Genomic DNA, 22,284 nt, shown 5'->3' on the forward strand with positions numbered 1-22,284 from the left:
GCTGCACGATAAAACAAGAGACAGCCCAGCCCGACACACTACAAATCTTAGTCAGTGACGTTAACCAGGTCTGTGTCAAGAAAACCCTGCTCAACGACCACCAGCATGTAACATGCTGTACTAGATGTCCCAGCACACTCGATCACGGTTAAACTAAGATAAGGAAGGCCTGCTGCTCTTTCCCGACACTGCATTTTGGCAAGTCTGATCATCTGGCTTTGCTCCTTCTGCCTTTATACAGACAGAGCCTAAAAAGAGAGGCTCCAGAGGTTAGGACAGCTGGAAGGTGGTTACAGAAGGCTGCAGAATGTCACATGACTTCCTTAAGTCAGCAGCTTGGGCTGTGTTCAAAAGGTCAGCAGAGAATCTGAGTAATTACACCAGGGCTATCACAGACTTTATCAAAATAGCTGTGGATGAGTGTGTCCAAATCAAATGGTTCAGGATTTTCCCCAACCAGAAGCCCTGGATAAAAAAAATTAAGTTCAGAAATTATTAAGAGCCAGATCACAGGCTTTCCCTTCCTGAAGTCAACAAGTAGCTCCTTCTTTTTGGTGACACTGAGTTCAAGGTTGTTGTTGGTGCACCATTCAACCAATTTTTCAATCTCCATCCTATATGCTGATCAGCAAATTTGTAGATGCTGTTATTGTCTTACCGAGATCCATATAGGACCAGGAATTGTTATGAATACAGAGGACTCTAAAACCCAGCAGCAATAGAAATTCACCAAGACAAATGGTTACTTAAAAAAAAGTTGCTTTTAATTATCTTTAAACATGAAAACAGGATCAAACTTTAACTTATTACTATTAACTTAACTTAACCACCTTCTAATTCTAAGCGCACACATATGTAATGTGTGTATAAGTTCGCAAAAATTCTTTGGTTCACAGTCCAATCTCACTTCTCATTCCTCCAGGTTCACTGGTTTCAGGCAATTCTTATACTGTGCACAGAATTTAACATTTATGAAGTTCACCAGGCTTTGGTGCTTGAAAGGTAAATGGTTACCGCTCAGGAAGGTACTTGTCAGTTTTTAGAGAGAGATTTGTTGTTCACTGGAACCAACAAGTGATTCCTTTTAATCAGCCACTTCAGGTGACTTGCCAAAGAAATTTGCCTCATCAGGCACTTGCAGAGCTACATGATAAGGTCAGTATCCTCTTTCTTTCAGGTCACCAAAGAGTTACTTTTTGTTTCTCTTACACACAAATTACATACACATGTGCTTAGAATGAAAAGGGGGTTAAGTTAGGCTAAGTTAAGTTAATAGTGATAAGAAAGTTTGATCCTGTTTTCATGTTTAAAGATAATTAAAAGCAACTTTTGTTCAAGTAGCCATTTGTCTTGGTGAATTTTTATTGCTGCTGGGTTTTGGAATCCTCTGGGCTTGTAACAATTGCAACACCTGGGCATTAAAGGTGCATTCATCAGGATGCTCTTTATTGACGACAGTTTGCCATTTATCACCATCATCCCCTCAAAACTGATCAGCAAACTCCAAGACCTGTGTAATTAGATCATTGATTTCCTCATCGCCAGACCACAATCAGCGAGGAATGGTAAGAACATCTCCTCCATAATCTCTATTAGCTCTGGAGCCACCTGCTCTGATCACTTTACAACTACGACTGTGTGGCTTGATACGACAATAACATTATCTACAAATTTGCCAACAATACCACAGCAGAGAATTAGGCAAACAGAATTAAAGATTTACATCTGAAAATTGTAAATATGGATGCCAAGCTTGTAAAAAGATGTTATATTTATTTATTTTGTTATAGGTAATTTTCTCAAGGGGAATACAACGATGTATTTCTGCAATCCAGTGTGTCGTATATTGACCATCCTTGATTAATTCCTGCATATTCAGTTGTTGATTACTCCTGTTTCTTAGAATGCATTTTTTTTCCAATAGCTTTTTTCAGGCATTGATCCTATGCTGGAATAGATGAGGAGAAACACAAGCTTCTGTACTACCTTCCAGATGAAAAATTGACCCCAAGCAAGGGCTGTAAATGCCAATCCATGCCAGTATTTTTTAAGTTCAGCCTGATTTTCATTGCATTATGGGCCAGTTAATGACAGGATCATGACTCATGACTTGAATTTCACCAAAATCTCAGAGTATTCAAAGTCCAAAAAAATTCAATCTTGCATCTGATTTTACATTAGATCACCACTTTGAAGGATTTAATAATGGAACCTTAGTTCTCCGGAAAAAAAAAACCTGTAGAAATTCTCCAGTTCCATCAATTTCATCTGTTCTTGACTGATGTTGATGGAACTTATTCCCTCGGTATTATTTGTTCCAAATAAATGCATATTCTCAAGCATTTGTCTTGTTGAACTTCCACTTTATCGAAAGTGAATCCCCAAAATTGGAAAAAAAGTCCCATCCATTCAGCTTATTTTCTATTTCATCTTGAATTATTCATGCTCTTTTCTTTGTGATATTTTTTTCTGACTTGAATTTCATCACATTATAATTTTATCTTCCTTTATTACATTCATCCACTTGCACAGCAATAGTGCTAACACAGCTCGAGTACTTTGTAATGAAATAAAAACTATTTCCATTATAATTTCAGTCAAAGGATGTCATTCATCTTCCCCTCCGGATCACTTAATTTTAACATTGCTGTTATGTACAAGCTTCTAGATTATATATTAAATAAAAATGGCAAGGGTAGTACTTTCAGATGACAATGGCAATCTTCAAGTCATAAATGTGCTGAGTGGATAGGATTTTTTTTAAATACTCAGAGACATTGCTGAAGTTGTCCCATTTGATGACGTGCAAGTTCAAAAAAAACAAATGCATGAGAATATGCATTTATTTGGAACAACTGATACCTGGGGAGTAAGTTCCATATGTGTTGAGAGGTTAAAAAAGAAGGGAAAGGAGGAGGAGATGAAAGGTGGAAGGTGAGAATAAAAGAAGTGCATGATAGTGAGAAGGTAGCAGAGGGGAGTGTGAAATTGGGAAGAATGAATGCTCAAAGAGGGGGAAAATGAAAAGGAAAAGGCAAAGTCAAGAAAATGTAAATCTTATCAGAGCTCAGAAACAGGCCATTCAATGCTAAACATGTAAGCTGGAGGTTTTGCTCAAAAATGCCTCTCCACACTTTTCGACAGCTAGCCCAACCGACATTGCTCTCCATTTATTTCTTCTTTTTATGGCTATTGCATGGATATTTGAAGGATGTTGCTTTATGCTGCACAGGATGCAAAGTGTGATCATGAATGATGGAGGATTTAAGATCCTGTACCAAATATAACATTGCAAGTTGCCTAGAATCAAATGTTAGCTCTTGAGGACCAGAAGCAAATGTTTTGGATGCATAATATTAATGACACTGATTACACATAATTACAAAAGATTCTGCTAGAACCAGTTTCCATTATATCACTCAAAGCTACTATATGTAACTTTATATAATAATAATAACACCTCTAATTTGAACATTGAACAGCCTCTACAGGCTTATTTTGACAGAATCATTTTGAAATAAATATGTTCAAAAGAAAAGTTAAGATTTCCTTCAGAAAATATTCCTATGGGGAAGATTATTAAACAATTTTAATCCTTTTTTTTTCCTTCTTATTTTCCTCTCTCATTCATTTGTAGATTCACTTCTTAAGGACGTCAAAGATATGTTTTCTCCCTGTTCTCAGTTATTTCAGGTGTAATTTATTTCAATCATCCACAAATTTGAACAGGTAATAACTTTTCTTGCTTTCATGGCAAGATGACCCGATGAGAACACAACCAAAAGAATCCAAGATAATAGATGGTTTTTATATTGCATAGCAAAACTACTAACAGAGGAGAATAAGGCACACAGCTCCTGAAAGTGCAGCAGAAGAAAGTGATGAGGAATCATAAGGCTTTGATGGCTCCATGCAATGGCCTAGACAGTCAAATCCAAGGTGTTGCACCTTTTAATCTACTTGAATTGCAGGAGTAGAATGCGACTGAAATTTTCAGGTTAAATTACATCTCTCAGGAAATTCAGTGGAGCGTCTTCACCCTTGTATCAATTGAACATATAGCAAAGTCATCTGCGACATTTCTCTTAAGCAATAAACAAACTTGGGTTCTTTTGGTTTCAACAATATTTTATTAACAGCTCACAACCTCAGAGTTTAGCCATTTTCTTCATCTAACCCGAACTGCAACATTCATCTCTGACTCCCTCTAGTGGTCAGGATTATCACTAGCACTCTATCACAGCAGTCATCCAACCATCATTTTTGATTAGGGGTAGATGTATTTCAAAGGAATCTCCTGGAGAAGATCTTGAAAGTCAACAATGGAAATCTGGCCCAGGTGGGATTTTTTTCAGTTTTGTTCAAACTGTTCTGCTCTTTCCAGAAGCTTCATGACCTGCTGAGATTCTCCAGCATTTTTGTGCATTATTACACTACAACCACAGTGTCTGCAGATTTTCCTGTTTAACTGCTCTTTCCAGATGCCCTATCATCTTCCCTATGTTACGAGCCCAAAGGACCCCAAAACCCAGCAGCAATAGACATTCACCATGACAAGTAGTTACTTAAACAGAAGTTCTTTTTAATTATCCTTAAACATGAAAACAGAATCAAATTTAACTTAACTTAACTTAACCCCCTTCTAATTCTAAGTGCACATGTATGTAATGTGTGTGTAAATTTAAGAAAAATTCTTTGGTTCACTGTTCAATCTCACTTCTCATTCTTCCAAGTTCACTGGTTGCAGGCAATTCTTATAGTGTGCACAGAATTTAACATTTATAAAGTTCACCTGGCTTTGGTGCTCAAAAGGTAAATATTTACCGCTCAGGAAGGTTCTTTGTAGGTTTGCAGAGAGAGATTTGTTGTTCCAGGATTTCCACAACTGAGGTACCACGATTAGTCACCTCAATGTCTTGCTGATGAAACTTGCCCCATCAGGGTTCTCCAGATGATAACCTCTTCCTTTCAGGTTCTCACAAAGTTCCTTTCTGTTCCACTTATTCTAAGAGAAACATCAGACACTCTGGAGCTTTTGTTTCAGTTCCAACCAGCTTTTGCTGCTTGTTTCAGCTGTGACTCTTCAGTCTCTCTCTCTCCATCTGAGATTTGAAACTGCCAGCCACATGACCTACTTTCTCTTACTTGCAAAACAACCCTCCTTCTCCAGCAAACAATAGGAGTCAGTACTCCCATCTATTCTCTTTAGGTAAAAACAAACCCAGGAGTGACCTTTGAGAGAGCACTTTGCAGAAAGGTCAGAGGTCTTGTAAAAATGTTCAACACAGACAATCTGTCTCCAGTCCATTCATTTCATGATATCATTTCAATTAACACCTACTTGTGAAATGTGCATAGCATTCTCCATAGTTTCTGTAAAGTTACTGAATATGAATTCTTCAGTATTTCAAATAAGATCTGTTTTAAAATGTGTGTATGTATATAACCTACTCTAATTTTACAAATTTATCTCCCAAACACATCTACAAATATTACATCACACCTGTTCTGTACCAAATATAAGCCTCCATTATGCCCTGGTGATTAGTTTTTCCCCATGATCACATGATTCAGATCCCAATTTTTCATTGTTCTTTTCCCTCCATCTACCTCCAGGAATCCATTCATTTAGTTCCAACCTGCAAAGTACCAATAGCATCCGAGAACCCTCTCTTCTTGATTGGTGGATATTAGCTGTAAGATTCTTCACTGCAGACTGTGATTGATTCTGGATAAAATTAAAAACTAATTTCAAAGCAGTCTCTTGTTTCCTTCATCAGACTGTAGCAGGAAGCTGACATCTTCATTGTTCATTTAAAAATAATGCATTAGGCACCTTCTCCAATTGTGGATGATGTAACCACTACATGACAACCTGGCAGAGGTGTTCCTGTTTCAAATGTCGGCACAGGATTTAATGACAGTAGTATTGAAATTGCCGTCGTCATGGCTATTCCTCATAGTCAAGGATGATGAACTCCATTCCATTGATCCACAGAGTGAAGACGCCTGTGCATGTATTTGATTAACGTGTACTTGATGTTGAGCTCCAAGAAGCACAAGATACATTACACATCAACCAACTAATTCCAATGGCATGAAAACCATGACGATTGGAGCTGATGGATTTGTTGCAGCCTTTGTCCGCCTTCACATCTGTCATTTAGTATTGAAATAAAAGTATAATAAATGATGTTGTGAATGAGATGGAGTTACATCGACAAGCAACTATATAAAGCTTTGGCTTGGCTTGATTTGGACTAGTGAGTGCAATTCAGATCATGTTGATACAGGACATAAATGGAACATTTGGAAAGGGCACAGAGAGATTTACCATGACATTGCCTGGATTAGATGGGTGTGAGTTACGAAAAGTTGGGAAAACTTGGGCCGTTTTTTCTGGAGCATCATAGACTGGGGGGTGGGGGGGGGTGGAGACCTAATGGAAATTTACAAAATATTGAGAGACATCGATAAGATAGAATTATTTTCCTCAGGTAAAAATACCAAGTGCGAGAGGAAAAGCATCCATGGTGAGAGGAGGTGCGTTTAAATGAGATGAGCGGGGCAAGGTTTTTTTGTTTACACAGTGAATGATAGACATCAGAAATGAACTGCTGGGGAGAATGTGAAAGCAGACATGATATTCACATTCAAGAGAGACACATGAATATACAGGGAATGGATGGAGAAGAGCATTGGTTTAATTTGTCATTGTGCTTGGAACAGACTGTTCCTATGCTGTTCCCGGTCTTTTGATACAATGCCACACCTGATTAATTTACTTCTACTGTATATCTGACTCCAGAGGAAAGACTGAGATATGGTTTGAATTCAATCTAATCAAATTAGAGATTTCCTTGTAGTTGTATTGACAAATCATTACAAATCGTTACAAATCGTTACAATGCATGTGGTTTTGATTATTTCTTGACCCTTTGCTTGTGAATTGTTGCAACTCCTCTCTAAAGATCACTCCACCTTTTAGCGATCTCACTGGTCATTTCTCATTTGACCCTTGCGCAGGGAGCCTGCTAACTCTGAGGAGGTCGCACAGCTGAGGATAATTCTGCCCTGTCTTTTTTTTTTACCTTGGAAACCATTTATTTAATCAGTCTTCAGTAACCAAGTAAATTTGCATAATTTAGATTACTGTAAATACAAGAGAGTTCATTCAACCCAAACAATTCTCTGCTTACATTTGACAACAAATGCTGTGCACACAGGTCTATATATTTATCCATACACTCTTGATCTGCTTTTTTCAGTGCATATGGTATGTGTGTGTGTACCTACATCTCATGAATATATCTATTCATAAATACTGTATTCAAATATGCCCTGTTTGATGTGACCCAATGACATTCACTCATCCAAATTTATCCAGTTCTCAGGGCAATCCCCTCGGTCTCATTTTCCCCTCAACTGTTCTCAGATTCGCCCACCAACAATTGAGAAAAATGTACAGTAATGGTTTAGTGTGGCGGTTAGTGCAGTGCTAACACAGCGCCAGTGTCCCAGATTCGAATCTGATGCTGTCTGCATGGAGTTTGTATGTTCGCCCTTTGTCTGTGTGGGTTTCGTCTGGGTGCTCTGCTTTCCTCCCACTCTTTATGAATATACAGGGGTTTTAGGGGATTGTAGATTAATTGGTATATTTGAGGGGCATGCACCCATGGGTCAGAAGGGCTTGTTACCATGCTGTATGTCTAAATTTAAAATTTAACTCCCGTCCACAGGAGGAAACTGGATGAATGAAATTGCTTCCCTGATGAAGTAATAGGGCAGAAAGCCATCATTTGGTTTAATAAATTTATAAATTTAACAGCCTGTCCAGTTAACTTTTGGAGAAAAATACTAACTTTCAGCAATAGGGCCACGCAGCAAAAATAAAGCATCACATGTTGTGGCCAAATCGCACACGATGGAGAAGCAAGAAGCTCATTTGGTGATTGCAATTTTGAAGAACTGCCAAGTTCTTACAGCAAATGTGGCAACCTGCCATCATATCTGGACTGACACTTGGTATGGAGAAATGAAAAAAATGATAAAAAAATGTTCAATTGTGAATCTCCAAGACCTGGAAAATCCTCCAATGCAGAAAATAAATAATTTTATTGTTTGGCACTGCAATTTTCTATTTAAATTATGGTATAGATTTATTTTATTTTAATCAGAAGAGACCTCAATTATAAATTTGGCACTGCTGTGCATCTAACATTTAATAGGTCATTTATCTTATTTAAAGATAAAAGACATTTTTTTTAAAAATGACATGACGATGAATTCTCCTGAGATTTAAACTATGACAATTTCCTGTTTTTCCAGTTCATTTTATTGTGTGGGACTGTCCTTTCAAGAGAACAGATTTAACAACCTGCCTGCAGGATTTGAAGTGGCTGTGAAACTTGCAGCAGGCTTTGAACATCATGTTCCTTTTACTGGATGCTTTTGCCGAATCAACACAGAAGCTCTCGAGAAGCCAGATGCAAAGGCTATGTGACCAGCTTCTTAAAAGGACAGTGCATCGTTTATTCAAGAGGCCATTTTAAGGAAGCAGCACAAGAGTAAACTGCTCTCCAATGTCCTTCGTGGGAATGAGAAACCCATGGCCTCATTGTGTGGTTATAGACAAAATGTTAGATGTCCTCCTTTTGCTTATAGAGGAATGAGAAACCACTTCCACAAAACGGGTTTTAAAGTTGCAGAAGAAACTCTGCACTCTACCATGACTAAACCACGAAAAGGGTTCTAATTGGCGAAGAAGGCACTTGTCTAAAAGGGACATTTATCGGAAGCACCTCAATAAGGGTTTCATGAGTTATCAACATTTTGTTTCCCATGGTACCTTTCACCCACTTCAGGAAGTACTAACTTCATCTTAAAGCCTGCATGTCTCACCCATCTTAAAGATTGCGTGTCTCACCCATCTTAAAGATTGTGCGTCTCACCCATCTTAAAGCCGTTGTGTCATCACTGAATTTCTGAACTTTGAACCTGGAAGGTGAGTCTTGAGCTGTAGTGACTTGTAAGGTATTCCACACACACCAGCATAGTTAGAGTTTAAGTGAGAGAAATGTCGATAAATCTAGTTAAGTTTAGATAAGTTAGTTAAATTAGATTAAGTGTTATATAATTGTTGATCAATAATTAAAAATATTATAATAAATATAACACAGTCTGGGCTCATTTTTATCGCTACTGTTGTGTACCTAACAAAACCATTTCACTCAATGGAAAATTTGACCTGTTCAAAATGGGAAGGATCATGTCAGTTTAATATGTTAAGAGGAGCAGCTACTGCAGATGAGTTTCACTTGATGGTTTTCAGCATGTGGAAACATCAGGAGTATTTCATCCCACCTCTGCCTCTCATTTGGCTATGGGCATTGTTCAGGAAACTATTGATCACTGATGGGATCAGAAAGGGCCAATCCGAAAATGGAAGGTGTGAGTTAACCAATTTTTAATTTCCCCTGTACAACCAATAAATGAAACTAGATATATCTCATAGAACATACAATATTTTGTTCATGTTCAGGCCACTCATCCTGTGTGATCTATGCTGAACAATTTGTGGTAGAAGAGAAGTGGGCAACTCAAGCCTGTTCCACCTGTGACATAATTGTATATAGATATGTTTTAAAGGAGATAAATTGTGGCAGGTTTTTTTTTAAGTGTAGGTCACATACAAGCACTTCAAAATAGATTTCATTTAAAATTCTGGAGCTCTGCTAAAGCTAGACATTCCAGCTCCAAGTGCCTTTGCAAAAGCTTTGGGGAGGGCCTATAGAGACTTCACAAATGGATTATTGTTTTGGAAAGCAACAGATGAAAAAACTCGAAGGATTAGGTTCGGAGACGCAGGCTGTCTGAGTGCTGTTTGCTGTTCTAAGAGGATCATGTTTTGAAAGCAGAGAAAAAAAACCCCAGCAGGTTTTTCTATGTGTGTGTGTGAGAGAGAGAGAGAGAGAGAGAGAGAGAGAGAGAGAGAGAGAGAGAATTCAGTTAGAGAATTCAGTTCTACAGCTAGGACTGGAACAGGGCAAGCTGGCAAGCTTGTGGAAAAACCCAATTTTAAAGATGGGTTGTGAGTTTTTAGTGCAGCCTGGTCAAAGCCCTTGTGGTCCAGACAAGAGAAGAGGACTGGCTGCATAATGTTTCACTTGAAATAAAAGAAACAAAAAGGAACATGTGGTGACCTGAAAGGAAGAGGTTATCATCTGGAAAACCCTGAGGAGCCAAGTTTCTTCAGAAAGACACTGACATGGTTGATTAGAAGGAATCAATTCGTGTCCAGCGAACAGCAAATCTCTCTCTGAAAACCGACAAGGACCATCCTGAGCAGTGACCATTTACCTTTCAAGAACCAAAGCCTGGTGAACTTTAATAATGTTAAATTCTGTGCACAGTATAAATATTGCCTGCAACCAGTGAACTTGGAAGAATGAAAAGTGAAATTGGACTATGAATTAAAGAACCTTTCTGAACTTACACAGACATTACATATGCGTGCGCTTAGAATTAGAAGAGGGTTATGTTAGGTTAATACTAATAAGTTAAAATTTGATCCTGTTTTCATGTTTAAAGATAATTAAAAGCAACTTTTGTTTAAGTAACCATTTGTCTTGGTGAATTTCTGTTGCTGCTGGGTTTTGGGGTCCGTTGTGCCCGTAGCAGACCATTCATCAGGATCAGGGCTGATCCAACATTGTTTAAGTCCAATCTCCTGCCCTGTCGCATAACTATTGATTCCCTTGCCACTTAGAAATCTATCTTGGTATTTATCTCATCCTTCAGTGCATTCAAGGACCTCGCCCCAGGAGCACTTGTTGACAAAGATTCCAAAGATTCACACCCTTGGAAAATAACTTTCCTTATTTTCTTTCATGGGCAGGACCTCATTCTGAAACTGTGCCCATTGTTTGTTTCTTTTTAAAATATTGTTATTAATTTGATAGAGAGAAATATTGCATGTATATATTGTTTAGATATTAATTATTTATCTTTTATATAATGCAATACAGAATATGAGTCAAATTTCAATTATACATTGTCTTAAAAATCTCAAATAAGTGTTTCTGAATGTGAGAAACCAGCCTCAGGGCATTCACTTTGTCTTCCTCCCCCAAGAATCATATAGATTTCAATCAGATTGTTCCTCATTCTCCCTAACTCCAATCTCAACCTATTCTTCACATAGAAAATTCTTCCGTAGTTAGGATCGTCTTTTTGAATCTCTGAATAACCTTCAGTGAAATGGCATTCTTGATAGGGTTTCACATACTTTGTACAATTGCAATAAGGCAACACTCTTAATTCTAATGTTTTTAAAGTAAAAAGAAGGGTCCTGAAACTTCCTTATTGTCTGCTATATTTTGTCCCAGATTTCTTGACTTCATGCTCAAAGACCTGCAAATCTCTTTGTGTATCAGATTATTGCAATTCTTCTCCATTTAAATAATCTTTATTCTTTTATTTTCCATCCAAAATTAATGTTAACATTTGCACCTGATACTCGATTGGCCTACATTTTGCCCACTCACCTATGCTCCTCCAACTTTAATAATAAGACCACTTTACTGCTGTCCTTTGAAAATCTGAATGTATAACAGTACTTTGATGTACTATATTTGTTATCTTCCAGGAACTCACTAAGATTATGGCAGTGCAATTCAACCCATTGGAATTCATGCCAATAATTTTTTTATTATTCTAAATCTCTAGATCCTGCTGTTTTACTCGTTTTAATACCATTTCCGGAATCTTTTCCATCAGCAGCGTTACTGATCTGTCCATTATTTTCCAGAAGCTTTCTGAAACACTCAAAAAGTCAGCTAGCATCTGTACAAAGAGAAACACTTCATATTTCAGATCAAACATCATTTGTCAAGAGTTTGCTGAATGTTTCCAACATTTTCTGCTTATATTTTTGTTCATATGCAGAATTCCAACATTAGCACTTTTTTTTAAAACATAGTTTCCAGGTTTTGCTCTCTTTTATTATCGGCACTGGAGCAACTTTGACTGTCAAGCAACCCGCCCGCAGTTCATTTCTTGTGTGGAACTTCTGTAATTAAAAGCTAGTGCCTCTGCTATCTCTTTACAAGTTTACCCAAATATGTCTCGGTTCATTTCATCTCCCTCCAGGGCTAAAACCTTTTATGGTGCTGTTGGTTTTGCTTCACTTAGTTCCTTTCTTTTTAATCAACCCACATTAATATTCTTCAAGCTCATCTTCTTGTGCCACATCTATTTTGTCTACTTTTGCAAAAGGAAAAACGATGCAATCATTCAATAATTTTGCCATTTTCTGTCACTAATCTTTAGTCATAGAACATAAAAGCACAGTACAGGGCCTTCAGTCCACAATGTTGTGCGGACCTATATAAACCTACCAAACAATCTAACCTTCCCTACCTCACACACATAACCCTCCATTTTTTTTGCATCCGTGCCTCTCTCTGTTGTACCAGCCTCCACCACCCAGGGGCGTAGCCGGGTTTTAATGCCAGGGGGAGTGAGCACATAAAAAAAGGTGCCACGACACATACCAGATGGTGAGTCAGTGGTTGGATGGTGGGCCGTGCTGATTTTTTGTTGGGGTCAGACCTGGGGGTTGGGGGTTAAACAATCAATTGTTTTCTGTTATATGTATCAATTAAAGTAATTCCCAGAGTGAGGCTCAAATTTTATCCTATCGCTGTCACCCTAGGTTCAGGTGTCATCTTGACCTCATCTTCTCTACATTAGATGAGTGTAAAGTTTACAATTTCCATTGCAGAACCAAAAGATTCTATAGAATTCTTCCCGCGTTTCAAATGTGCAATTGTATACAGTAATTTAAAAAGAAATATTGGTTTTATTGCCTTCATGGACTAAAAAGATTTACATATTGCTTCAACTAATCAATTCAACTTTAATAGAGCTGGTAAAATTTTAAGATTATGAACTTTTTCGGGCCCTCTTACAATTTATGATCAAACTTGTTTGCTGTGGAACAAGTGTGGCATGATACCCTGCCAACTCAATAGATCCTTTAATGCCAAATATCCCAGGTAAAGTTAAAATAACCAAGGCATGGAAGTTCATGATAATTAATTGAAACATCTGAGATGTACCCTTGAAGTGCTGCCTTAAGTGTGTCCACTTTTGAAAGGTTTACATTGCAAAATTAAATAAAATGATGCAGTTGATCCTATAGCTATTTAAAATTTAATTGACTGCATTGTTTAATCCATCCTGTTTTACACAGAGTGCAATGAACAATTGTGCTGACTGCATAATTATTACACGAGATCCCACACTAACACAATGAGATAACTTCACTGGTTGGAACTCAAATGTCCAAAATGACAGTAAAGTATCATCATAAACTCGTGGATCTCATGACATGGGTGTAGGAAAGGAGGTCACGGAGACTGGCCTGACACTGCAAGGAATTTGTGTCACTGTTCAATTAAGATTGATAATCATTATCACCTAGAAAGGGCTCGATTGAAGTCATCAGTTGATTTGTTCAAAAGAACGCCATGAATTATTTTACAGTGCATCCTGCTTCCATTGAGTGTTGCTCACAACTATAACGTTGAAATGTGCTGAAACGTTAGTTCGATATACATCGCCCCAGGCCAAAACAATCCTAAGAATGAAATGAACAATTGCTCCAGGTCTTTAATTGAGTTACATCTCAAAAGCCGGATCTTCATCAGCAAGGTTGGTAACCTTTCACCTCTCACATTATCACCACTCAGGGAGGGTTTAATGCATTTTAGGCACCCACTACACTCTGTGTAAAAATCTGACCCTTAATATCTCCCCTAAACTTTCCGCCCCTCACAATTTACTCCTTAAGATTTACTCCACAATTCACTCCTTAAAAAAAGAGTAGGCTATTCAGTCCCTCAAACCTACTCTCCCATTCAATACGATTATGCCAATTCTTCTACCTCAACACCATTTCCCTGGCTTATTATCATATTTCCTTATTCCTTAACATTCAGAAAACTATCACTAGCTGTTTGGAACACAACCAACAAGACATTCTATAGCCCTTTGTCATAAAGAATTTCTCAATTTTTCATCTTTTTAACTGAAGAGACCTTCTGCTCCCTGCCTACCCCTGATTTTGAGGGTGCATGGCTCCTTCTCCCCCCTCCTCCACAACACCCCTGCCACCACACTGCCCTATTTGAAATTTGGGCATTTCGGTTAAGTGATGTTGCATTTAAAAAAAAAGAATGGCTTATTCAATTTCCACTCATGACATTCTTGCAATTCTACTGAAAACCTCTTGCAATAATGGCCATGTGCCATTTGACTACTTAATGACATACTGCAAATGTCTGTTAGCTTTCAGTAACTTATGCACTTGAAAACCCCAAGTCCTTTTGAACATTGAGAGTACCCAATCTTTCACCATTTATGAAATATTTAGCATTCTTGTTCTCTCAAAATGGATAACCTTGTATTTTTCTACATTGTATTTCATATGCCATGCTGTTATCCATCTACATATATATTCCCTTGAAGCACCTTCATGCTCTCCTCACAATTAACATTCCCACAAACTTCAATGTCACTTGAAAACTTGGAAATGTTGCATTGATTCACTCAACTGAACTGTCGATAGTTGGGCTGCCCGCACAGATTTTGTTGATAATATTTCCACCTATCACTGCAATCATTTTTCTCCCTCCCTCCTGACTTTTTAATCTCAGGTTCTCATCTCCCTGATCAGTTATTTTCAACTGTGCTGGATATTGGTGCTGATCTGGATGACACGTGACATGTCCAACTTGAACCAGAACTTGCTCTATCATCTCAGAAACAATAACAACCCTCCATCCTGCATCATCCGTCATGCCACATAGTCATTTGTTTTAGCCTTCTCATTCCATGTTTGAGAAGCTTTCCTTGACTTTCAAACATCTGCATGACATTTCTCCTGTCGCAATGATCTTGCACCATTCGACAATGTGAATATCAACTTTGACTCTCTCTTCCATGTTCCCAGGCAGCTTGCCCTCATCCTGGACAAGTTCAAGTTTATTATCATCTGACTGTACATATATACAACCCGACAACACTGTGTTTCTCCAGACCACAGTGCACACACATACACACAGCACATAATAATCACACATAGAGATAAAGATATAATTTCAAATAAATACTTTAGAATAACTTACTTGGCTACCGGGTACTGTGTGTCAATCTCACGGCCTGCGGGAAGAAACTATTTTCCTACCTGGCACACCCGATTTAGATCTTCAACATCCCCCCCCCCCCCCTTCCTCCCCTAATGACATGCACAGCTGCTTGGGAGCAGAGCTCAAACATAATACTGAGGTTGTTCCTTCAGATTCAGCAGAGTTTGGTTCGTCCTCTCCACTCCATCTCACCTCCCTGGAGATATAAAACATATGTTGCAGCATTCGAACATGCCTTAACAATAAACTGTGCGAGTCCTTCTGTCAACATCTAAAGCACAAAATTATCAATTATTTCATTTTGATGAACACTGTTACTTGCAATGATAGATTTCTCAAAGAGATCTTCAATAATCTCTTTCCTACGAGAGAATAGATCCTGCTACTTACTGGTAAAGGTGATGTTAAATCCTCGAGCAGCTGTGGAGTGGTCTGTCAGGAATTCTAAACGTGATACATGCCCACTGCTGGTCAAAGGAGAAGGAATTTTGTTTCCAGAGAAAGTTCCCAAGACAGGCGATTCAGGATTTAACCCATCCTTCACAGAAACAAAGTCAAACTGTGGCTCAACGTCAAAATAATTAAAGGTCAGATGAATCCTGCTTTCTGGCTTTGCAATAATTAGCCATACACAATGCATGTGGTTGCCATAATCCTCCGGGTAGTTGGGAGAGAGCAGAACACCAGATGGAGTAGTAAAATTGAAGAAGCATGAAACTGAAAACAGAACAAAATAACACAATAATTCGATATTGAATTGCAGAAGTCACTTAAAATAGTCAGACATGCATATTATTATTTCACAACCAATGTTATCATTCAACAACCCAGGATCTTAGTTGCCAACTAATTGCTAACAATAAATTGCTAAGCTAACAATCGATTGGACTAAAATTATTCTTGTCATATACGCCAAAAGGTTCAGTAGCTGAAATGAGTTGACAGCTTGCAGGCAGTCATGTTTGAACAAAAGAAAACAATTAAAGCAAATGTGCCTTGACAATTTACAACATTATTTATTTTCATTTCAGAGTCCATTGCACAGGTTACTTTGCCTTAAAGTCCATTCGATCTATGATCTTGCAACTTCACACGATAATCGGATTTCTTCCCCACTGACCTATCTTAAACGACCTATGCAATTATTTGATCTGCTTAGTGAGAGTATTGCCACAACTCATTACAGATTATTCACAGTCAGAATTCCGCATTGACTCCTTCCACCCCTTCAACCTAAGCCTCCAGGTAAAATAGTTTTACCAATGACTTTTGGTGGACCTCTTGATGAACCTTCATGGCCTGCAGGTATTTTTATTCCACATTCACATGACTTAATTCTATTTCTTGCAACTATCAGTCAGCCCAATTATTATCATGGTCCTTATCTATCAATTTCTAGTTAAATAGGCATTTTTTATTGTTTGACACCCACAAAAGCATACTATTTAACTGCAAAGTCCAATGTCTTTTTTGTTCCTACTGAAAAACAAATTGCATACCCAAAAGAAGAGGGAGAGTAATCCTTTTAAATATGCTGCATTTGAATTATGTGGGACCTCAAGGTGACAATTGGAAATTGCAGTACAATCTGTGCCATAAACTACTGTAGAAATTATTCTTGATTGCCATCCTTTGATGGTATAGGTTAGTCTACTTTCTCTTCTGACAATCACAAGATTGCATGGATATTTTGTCTTAAGTTCCAGGAAAGATGTCTTACGGTGTCAATATGATGAGCTATGGTAAAGAACAACATGTATATTGCTTTGTACATCTTGATAAAGATCATGATTATTTTAAACAACTTACAGACACAGCTTGGCTTCTTGGCTGACCATTGATTATTCTTCTGGCAGGTAATAGATTTTTGGCCAACAAGTTCAAAGGCGGGTAAGCATTCAAATCTCAAAATGTCACCATGAAGGAAACTGTTGCCCTCTCGCTTTCCATAAGCTGGCGTTCCAGGATCACTGCAGGTCCCCTGCTCTATCTCTGAAAGACAAGGGTCGGGGAGGACATATATTTACATTCAAGAAGTAGGAATCCAAAGACTTAGGATTGACAAGGTTTTATACTTTCATTTAAGTAAGGAACAAAGTGCAAAACTAAATTAAATACTTTCTACAAACAACATATGCAAACTGTAAAATGATAGTAAAACTTATGATCTTTTGTGACATTAGTCTATTTTTTAGTTTTCAAACAAATATTCTCAATGAAAAATAGTTATTTTGTGTCTTTTCCATTTATGTTTCTTTGGGTTTATATTTGGCTCCTTTATAGGTCTGTGACTCTATAGATTTTTGGTTCTTTTATGTTTGTTTAATTTAAATAATCTTTTCCTTATGATATTAGGGTATGGGAGGGAAAAGAGATGGGTGGGCGGGGAAGGGAGGGAAGGGCTCTGAATATAATATATCATTGTTGAGAAAGATTGTATCGCTGTTCTGGATTTGTGCGAGTCTTAATAAACTATTATAAATAAACAGTTGATCAGCACATATAATGAAAGTCTTACCAATGCTCTGTCCTAATTTTAGCAAGGTATCTGGCCATCTGAATATATTTCATCTGCTTTCATGAAGAGTTGGCCTGATTTTAATTTATACATGAAGTAATATGAACCAAATAGTCCATTAGAACAAGCAATTTTACTTCAATGCTATTCTGTCCTGTGCAGCCAAGAGGTTTTGGGCTTTCATTTCATTTGTACAACTTTACACGTTACTGTGTTGTGTAGCTGAGAGTTGGTTTAATCAGAGTTAAGCAATTTGGAATACATTTCCACCTTAATTTTTTTTTCTGCTGTTCCCTGGAAAATTAGACACCTGTTCTTATGCTAAAATGTATGTTTGTGCCAGAATCTACTTCTGACGAAAAATTCCCTGGAATGGCATAACATCCAAAATTCGCATGTTGTGAGATGTTCAACCTCACTGGTCTGAAAAACGGTTGTTCTTACTTTTCCCTTACACAAAAAAACCCTAAATTTTATTCATCTCACTTTGCATGAAAACATGCTTTGTTAAGGACCTAAGAATCAATATGTATTCTTTATCTTCACTGAGATTAGTGACCTCTCCCATGTTCCTCAAATGTGACTTAACTACAGTGTCAATGGAGAACAAAGACACTCTTCAGTTCAAAGCCTCAGAAACATTACTGGCTTCTCCTGCTTATATCAGCTTTTTTCAAGAATTTGATTCTCATTGATACTTTAGGGAGGCACTCAAAGTCTTCAATCAAGTGAAGAAGATATCTTCTACTCAGAGGAGCAGTGTTGCAACTATTTTTTCTTTATAGTCACTTACACGAATTAGAATGTTGTTGTCATCTATAATTCGTTCAAACAAATCTGTACTAAATTTAAGTTGAGTTTATCATGGTTTATTAAACATTCTATCAGCTATTACATAATTACAGGCCATTAAAAACTTGGTTATACGGTACTAAAACAGTGATTAAATGATTAAACGGTCAATAAAAATTGTTGGAACAAAACTAATTTCTTCCATTTCATAGAACAAAGAAAATGAAAACTGACCATTTATCTCAAACATGGAGAGAGAGAGAGAGAGAGAGAGAGAGAGAGAGAGAGAGAGCTAGCTATAAATTTGAAATGAGATGTTACTAGGAGACAGCATGAAGTATGTTAACAGCTTGCAGAATTTGTTTGCAACTTGCATGTTAACCCTTACAATACTGTCCCCTAATTTTTATGTCAAAAAATAACCATTACAAAGAAAAACAAACAAACATAGTACATTGTAATGTGTGTATATATATTACATGGATAGATAAAATTTCAAAATAAAGTAAAAGTTGATTATCAAAGCTTTCTGCTTCTTGTAAAAGACAGATTTTGGTAATTAGTCTGTTCAGAAAGTTAGTTTTAGTCTTTATCTGAAAATAGTCCGCTTTTGTCCTGGATGCTATCTACAATCTTCCCATCAACCAAGGCGCTGAATGGTCCATGATGATCGCGACATCCCCAGCCGTGAAATTGCTCCAGATCTTAAACCATTTCTGTCATTCCATTTCAGTATTAATCAATTCTTTAACTGTAAGACATCCCTTTCCTTGAGTCTCAAGACCACCTGTCATTTTTTGTGGTAGATCTTAATAAATGTTATCCGATTGAAATAGAGCAAGAACATTGCTTGTTTGTTATGTCTGCTACGATTCAGAACCCATCTTTTAAATCTGAGCATCCATTCTGTGGCCCCTTTCAAATAATTCCAGGATTAAATGGGTAACTGAGTCCATTTGTTCAGACATTATCTGTATAGTATTTGCAGTTTTACTTTTGATTTCAGGATCTTCTGGTAAAATTCCTTTTAATTTATCAGAATTTGAGGCCACTCCTTTTTAAAATTATTTATTAGTATCTTCATACATTTCAAATTAACTTGCTATTCAATACAAAATAATTTTCAATTTTTTCCCCTCCTACCATCCCCAATCCCTGAAGATAGACAAGATGGAATAAAAGAAAAGAAAGAACATATACATCGTATTAATTATAAGCACATTAATAATACCATAATATTTCTTGGTGAAAGTACCATATTTTCAGAGTGGGATTGGATTAGAAGGTCTGGATTAGTCTATATTCTTAAATCTCATATGAGGCTCCCATATTTGACAAAATTTATCATAATCTCTCATATTATAAGTATTTTTTTTCCTAATGGGAGAAAATATTTTCTTTCATTAAAAACATTCTTCTATTTTAATATTATTTTACAATTTCCATGTTTTAGCTTTACACTTTCTCATTATTGCTGTGGCTAGACTCAAAAATCTCTTGTTATATTTATCTAATTTCAACTTAATATCTTCATCATATATGTTGCTGAACAGAAAAATATTCTTGGATCTAATTTAATCCTCACTTATAATATCTTCTCTAAAATAACACACATTTCTTTCCAAAATTATTTTACCTTTTCACATGACCATAATGAATGCAAAACATTACCAATCACTTTTTTTACATGTAAAACATTGAGTGGAGAAATTGAAATTAAATTTATTCAACTTATATGATGTATAATACATTTGATGTAAAAAATTATATTGAAATATTTGATATCTAGCTTTAATTGTTTTAGTTACACTATCTCTATACAATTTCATCCATATTTCTTCATGAATTTGTATATTTAAATCCCGTTCCCATTTCAATTTAGTTTTATACAAATCCTTCTTTTCCACTATTTCTTGTAATTTATTATACATAGTAGTTATAAATCTTAGAATAATAAAGCTATCTGTTATAATATATGCAAATTGACTATATTTTGTAAGTCTCAAGTTCATTCCTATTTTATCCTTCAAATATGATTGTAATTGATAATATGCAAATATTGTATTGTGCAATATCCCATATTTCTCCTTTAATTGATCAAATGTCACAAACAATGAATCTCCTAAAAAATCTCGTATTTTCTCTTTACCTTTTACATACCAATTGTCAAATAAAGAATTATTCATTGTAAATGGAAGCTGATTCTGTTTTAAAGTCAATTGAACCAACTGATAATTCCTTATACCTCTTTCCACATGTATCCCATTCCATATTCGAAAAATTACCTTAAAACTGGTATTTCTTTTCTACCTTTAAAAATTTCATAATTCTGTTTGTACATTATTTGGTTTGGACTTACTTCACCTATGTTATTCACCTCAATATCTACCCAAGATGCTTTTTCTTCCCTTTGTTATCAAGAAGATAAAAAATCTCAACTGACTTTTTAATTTTGGTAATTTCAAACCCCCTTGATCTTTGTTCCATGTCAACTTCTCCTTGTTGTCTTTCCTTTCCATAAAAACTCTCTCATATTCTTATTTAATCATCTAAAAATAAACATTTCAAGTACCTGAATTGGTAATATTTGAATTAGGTATTGAATTCTGGGAAAAATATTCATTTTAATACAATTCACCCATCCTATTAACATTATTGGTAATTCCTTCCATCTTTTTAATCTTCCTACAATCTTCTTATAGAATTAAATTTATACAAATTATTCAATTGATTACTTGCCATTATCCCCAAATATTTAACCCCTTCATTTTGCCATTTAAATTTTACTAACATTTACATTGTGTATAATCTTCATTAACCAATGGCATAATTTCACTTTTATCCACATTAACCTTGTATCCTGAAACTAATCCCTATACTATTAATCTTTCATTAACCTATTCAATGAAATTTCAGGTTTAGTCAAATATATTATTACATCATCCATAAAACAGATAATTTTATGAACCCTATCCCTTATCTTAAAACCTGTAATTTCCTCATTCCTTTGAATTATTTCAGATACTGGTTCTATTGCCAATACAAATAAAATTGTTGAAAGTGGGAAACCCTGCCTAGAAGACCTTCCTAATCTAATCAAACCTGATATTTGACCATTTACTATTACTTTTGCCTTTGGTTCATTATACAATCCTTTTATTAATCTTTTAAATATCTGAGGAAATCCAAACATGTATAATACCTTAAGTAGAAAGTCCCATTCTAATCTATCAAATGCTTTTTCTGCATCTAAAGCAATTGCCATTGCTGGAACATTTCTTTTTTGAGCCACATTTATCAAAATTAAAAATCTCACTATATTATCTGCTGTCTTTCTTTTTGTAATAACCCCCATCTGGTCCATATTAACCAATTTTGGAAGTATCTTAACCAAATGATTATCCCACAATTTGGATACAAATTTATGATCTACATTTAACAAAGATATTGGTCTCTTTGAAGCTGTTTGTAATGGATCTTTTCCCTTTTTTGGTATTACCATTATCAATGCCATCTTAAAGGATTATGGTACATCAAATCTTATTTGATTTAGCATCTCTTCAAAAATTGGTACCAACAATTCCTTAAATTCCTTTTAAACTTCTACTGGAAAACTATCCTCTCCTGGTGCTTTATTATTTTGCAATGTTTTCATAACATATATCTCAGCTTCTGTCAATTAATTAGATAATCCTTTCCTCTCCTCTTCACACAATTTGGTAATTGAATTTGTTGCAAATATTGCTCTGTTTTAATTTCATA

At 36.2% G+C, this 22,284-nt stretch overlaps 1 protein-coding gene across 1 annotated transcript in view; it reads right to left on the reverse strand.

Moving 5' to 3' along the window:
* The window catches only part of csmd2 (CUB and Sushi multiple domains 2), a 539,567-nt gene that overhangs the window by 410,328 nt on the left and 106,955 nt on the right, over positions 1–22,284 (reverse strand). The window contains exons 6-7 of the mRNA XM_069896324.1: positions 17,022–17,204; positions 15,603–15,929 (exon numbers count right to left, since the gene is read on the reverse strand). Of these exons, the coding sequence (XP_069752425.1) occupies positions 15,603–15,929; positions 17,022–17,204 (510 nt within the window). The remainder of the gene's footprint in view (positions 1–15,602; positions 15,930–17,021; positions 17,205–22,284) is intronic.

This window comes from Narcine bancroftii, chromosome 8 (assembly GCF_036971445.1).
Source record: "Narcine bancroftii isolate sNarBan1 chromosome 8, sNarBan1.hap1, whole genome shotgun sequence".
Lineage (NCBI taxonomy): Eukaryota > Metazoa > Chordata > Chondrichthyes > Torpediniformes > Narcinidae > Narcine > Narcine bancroftii.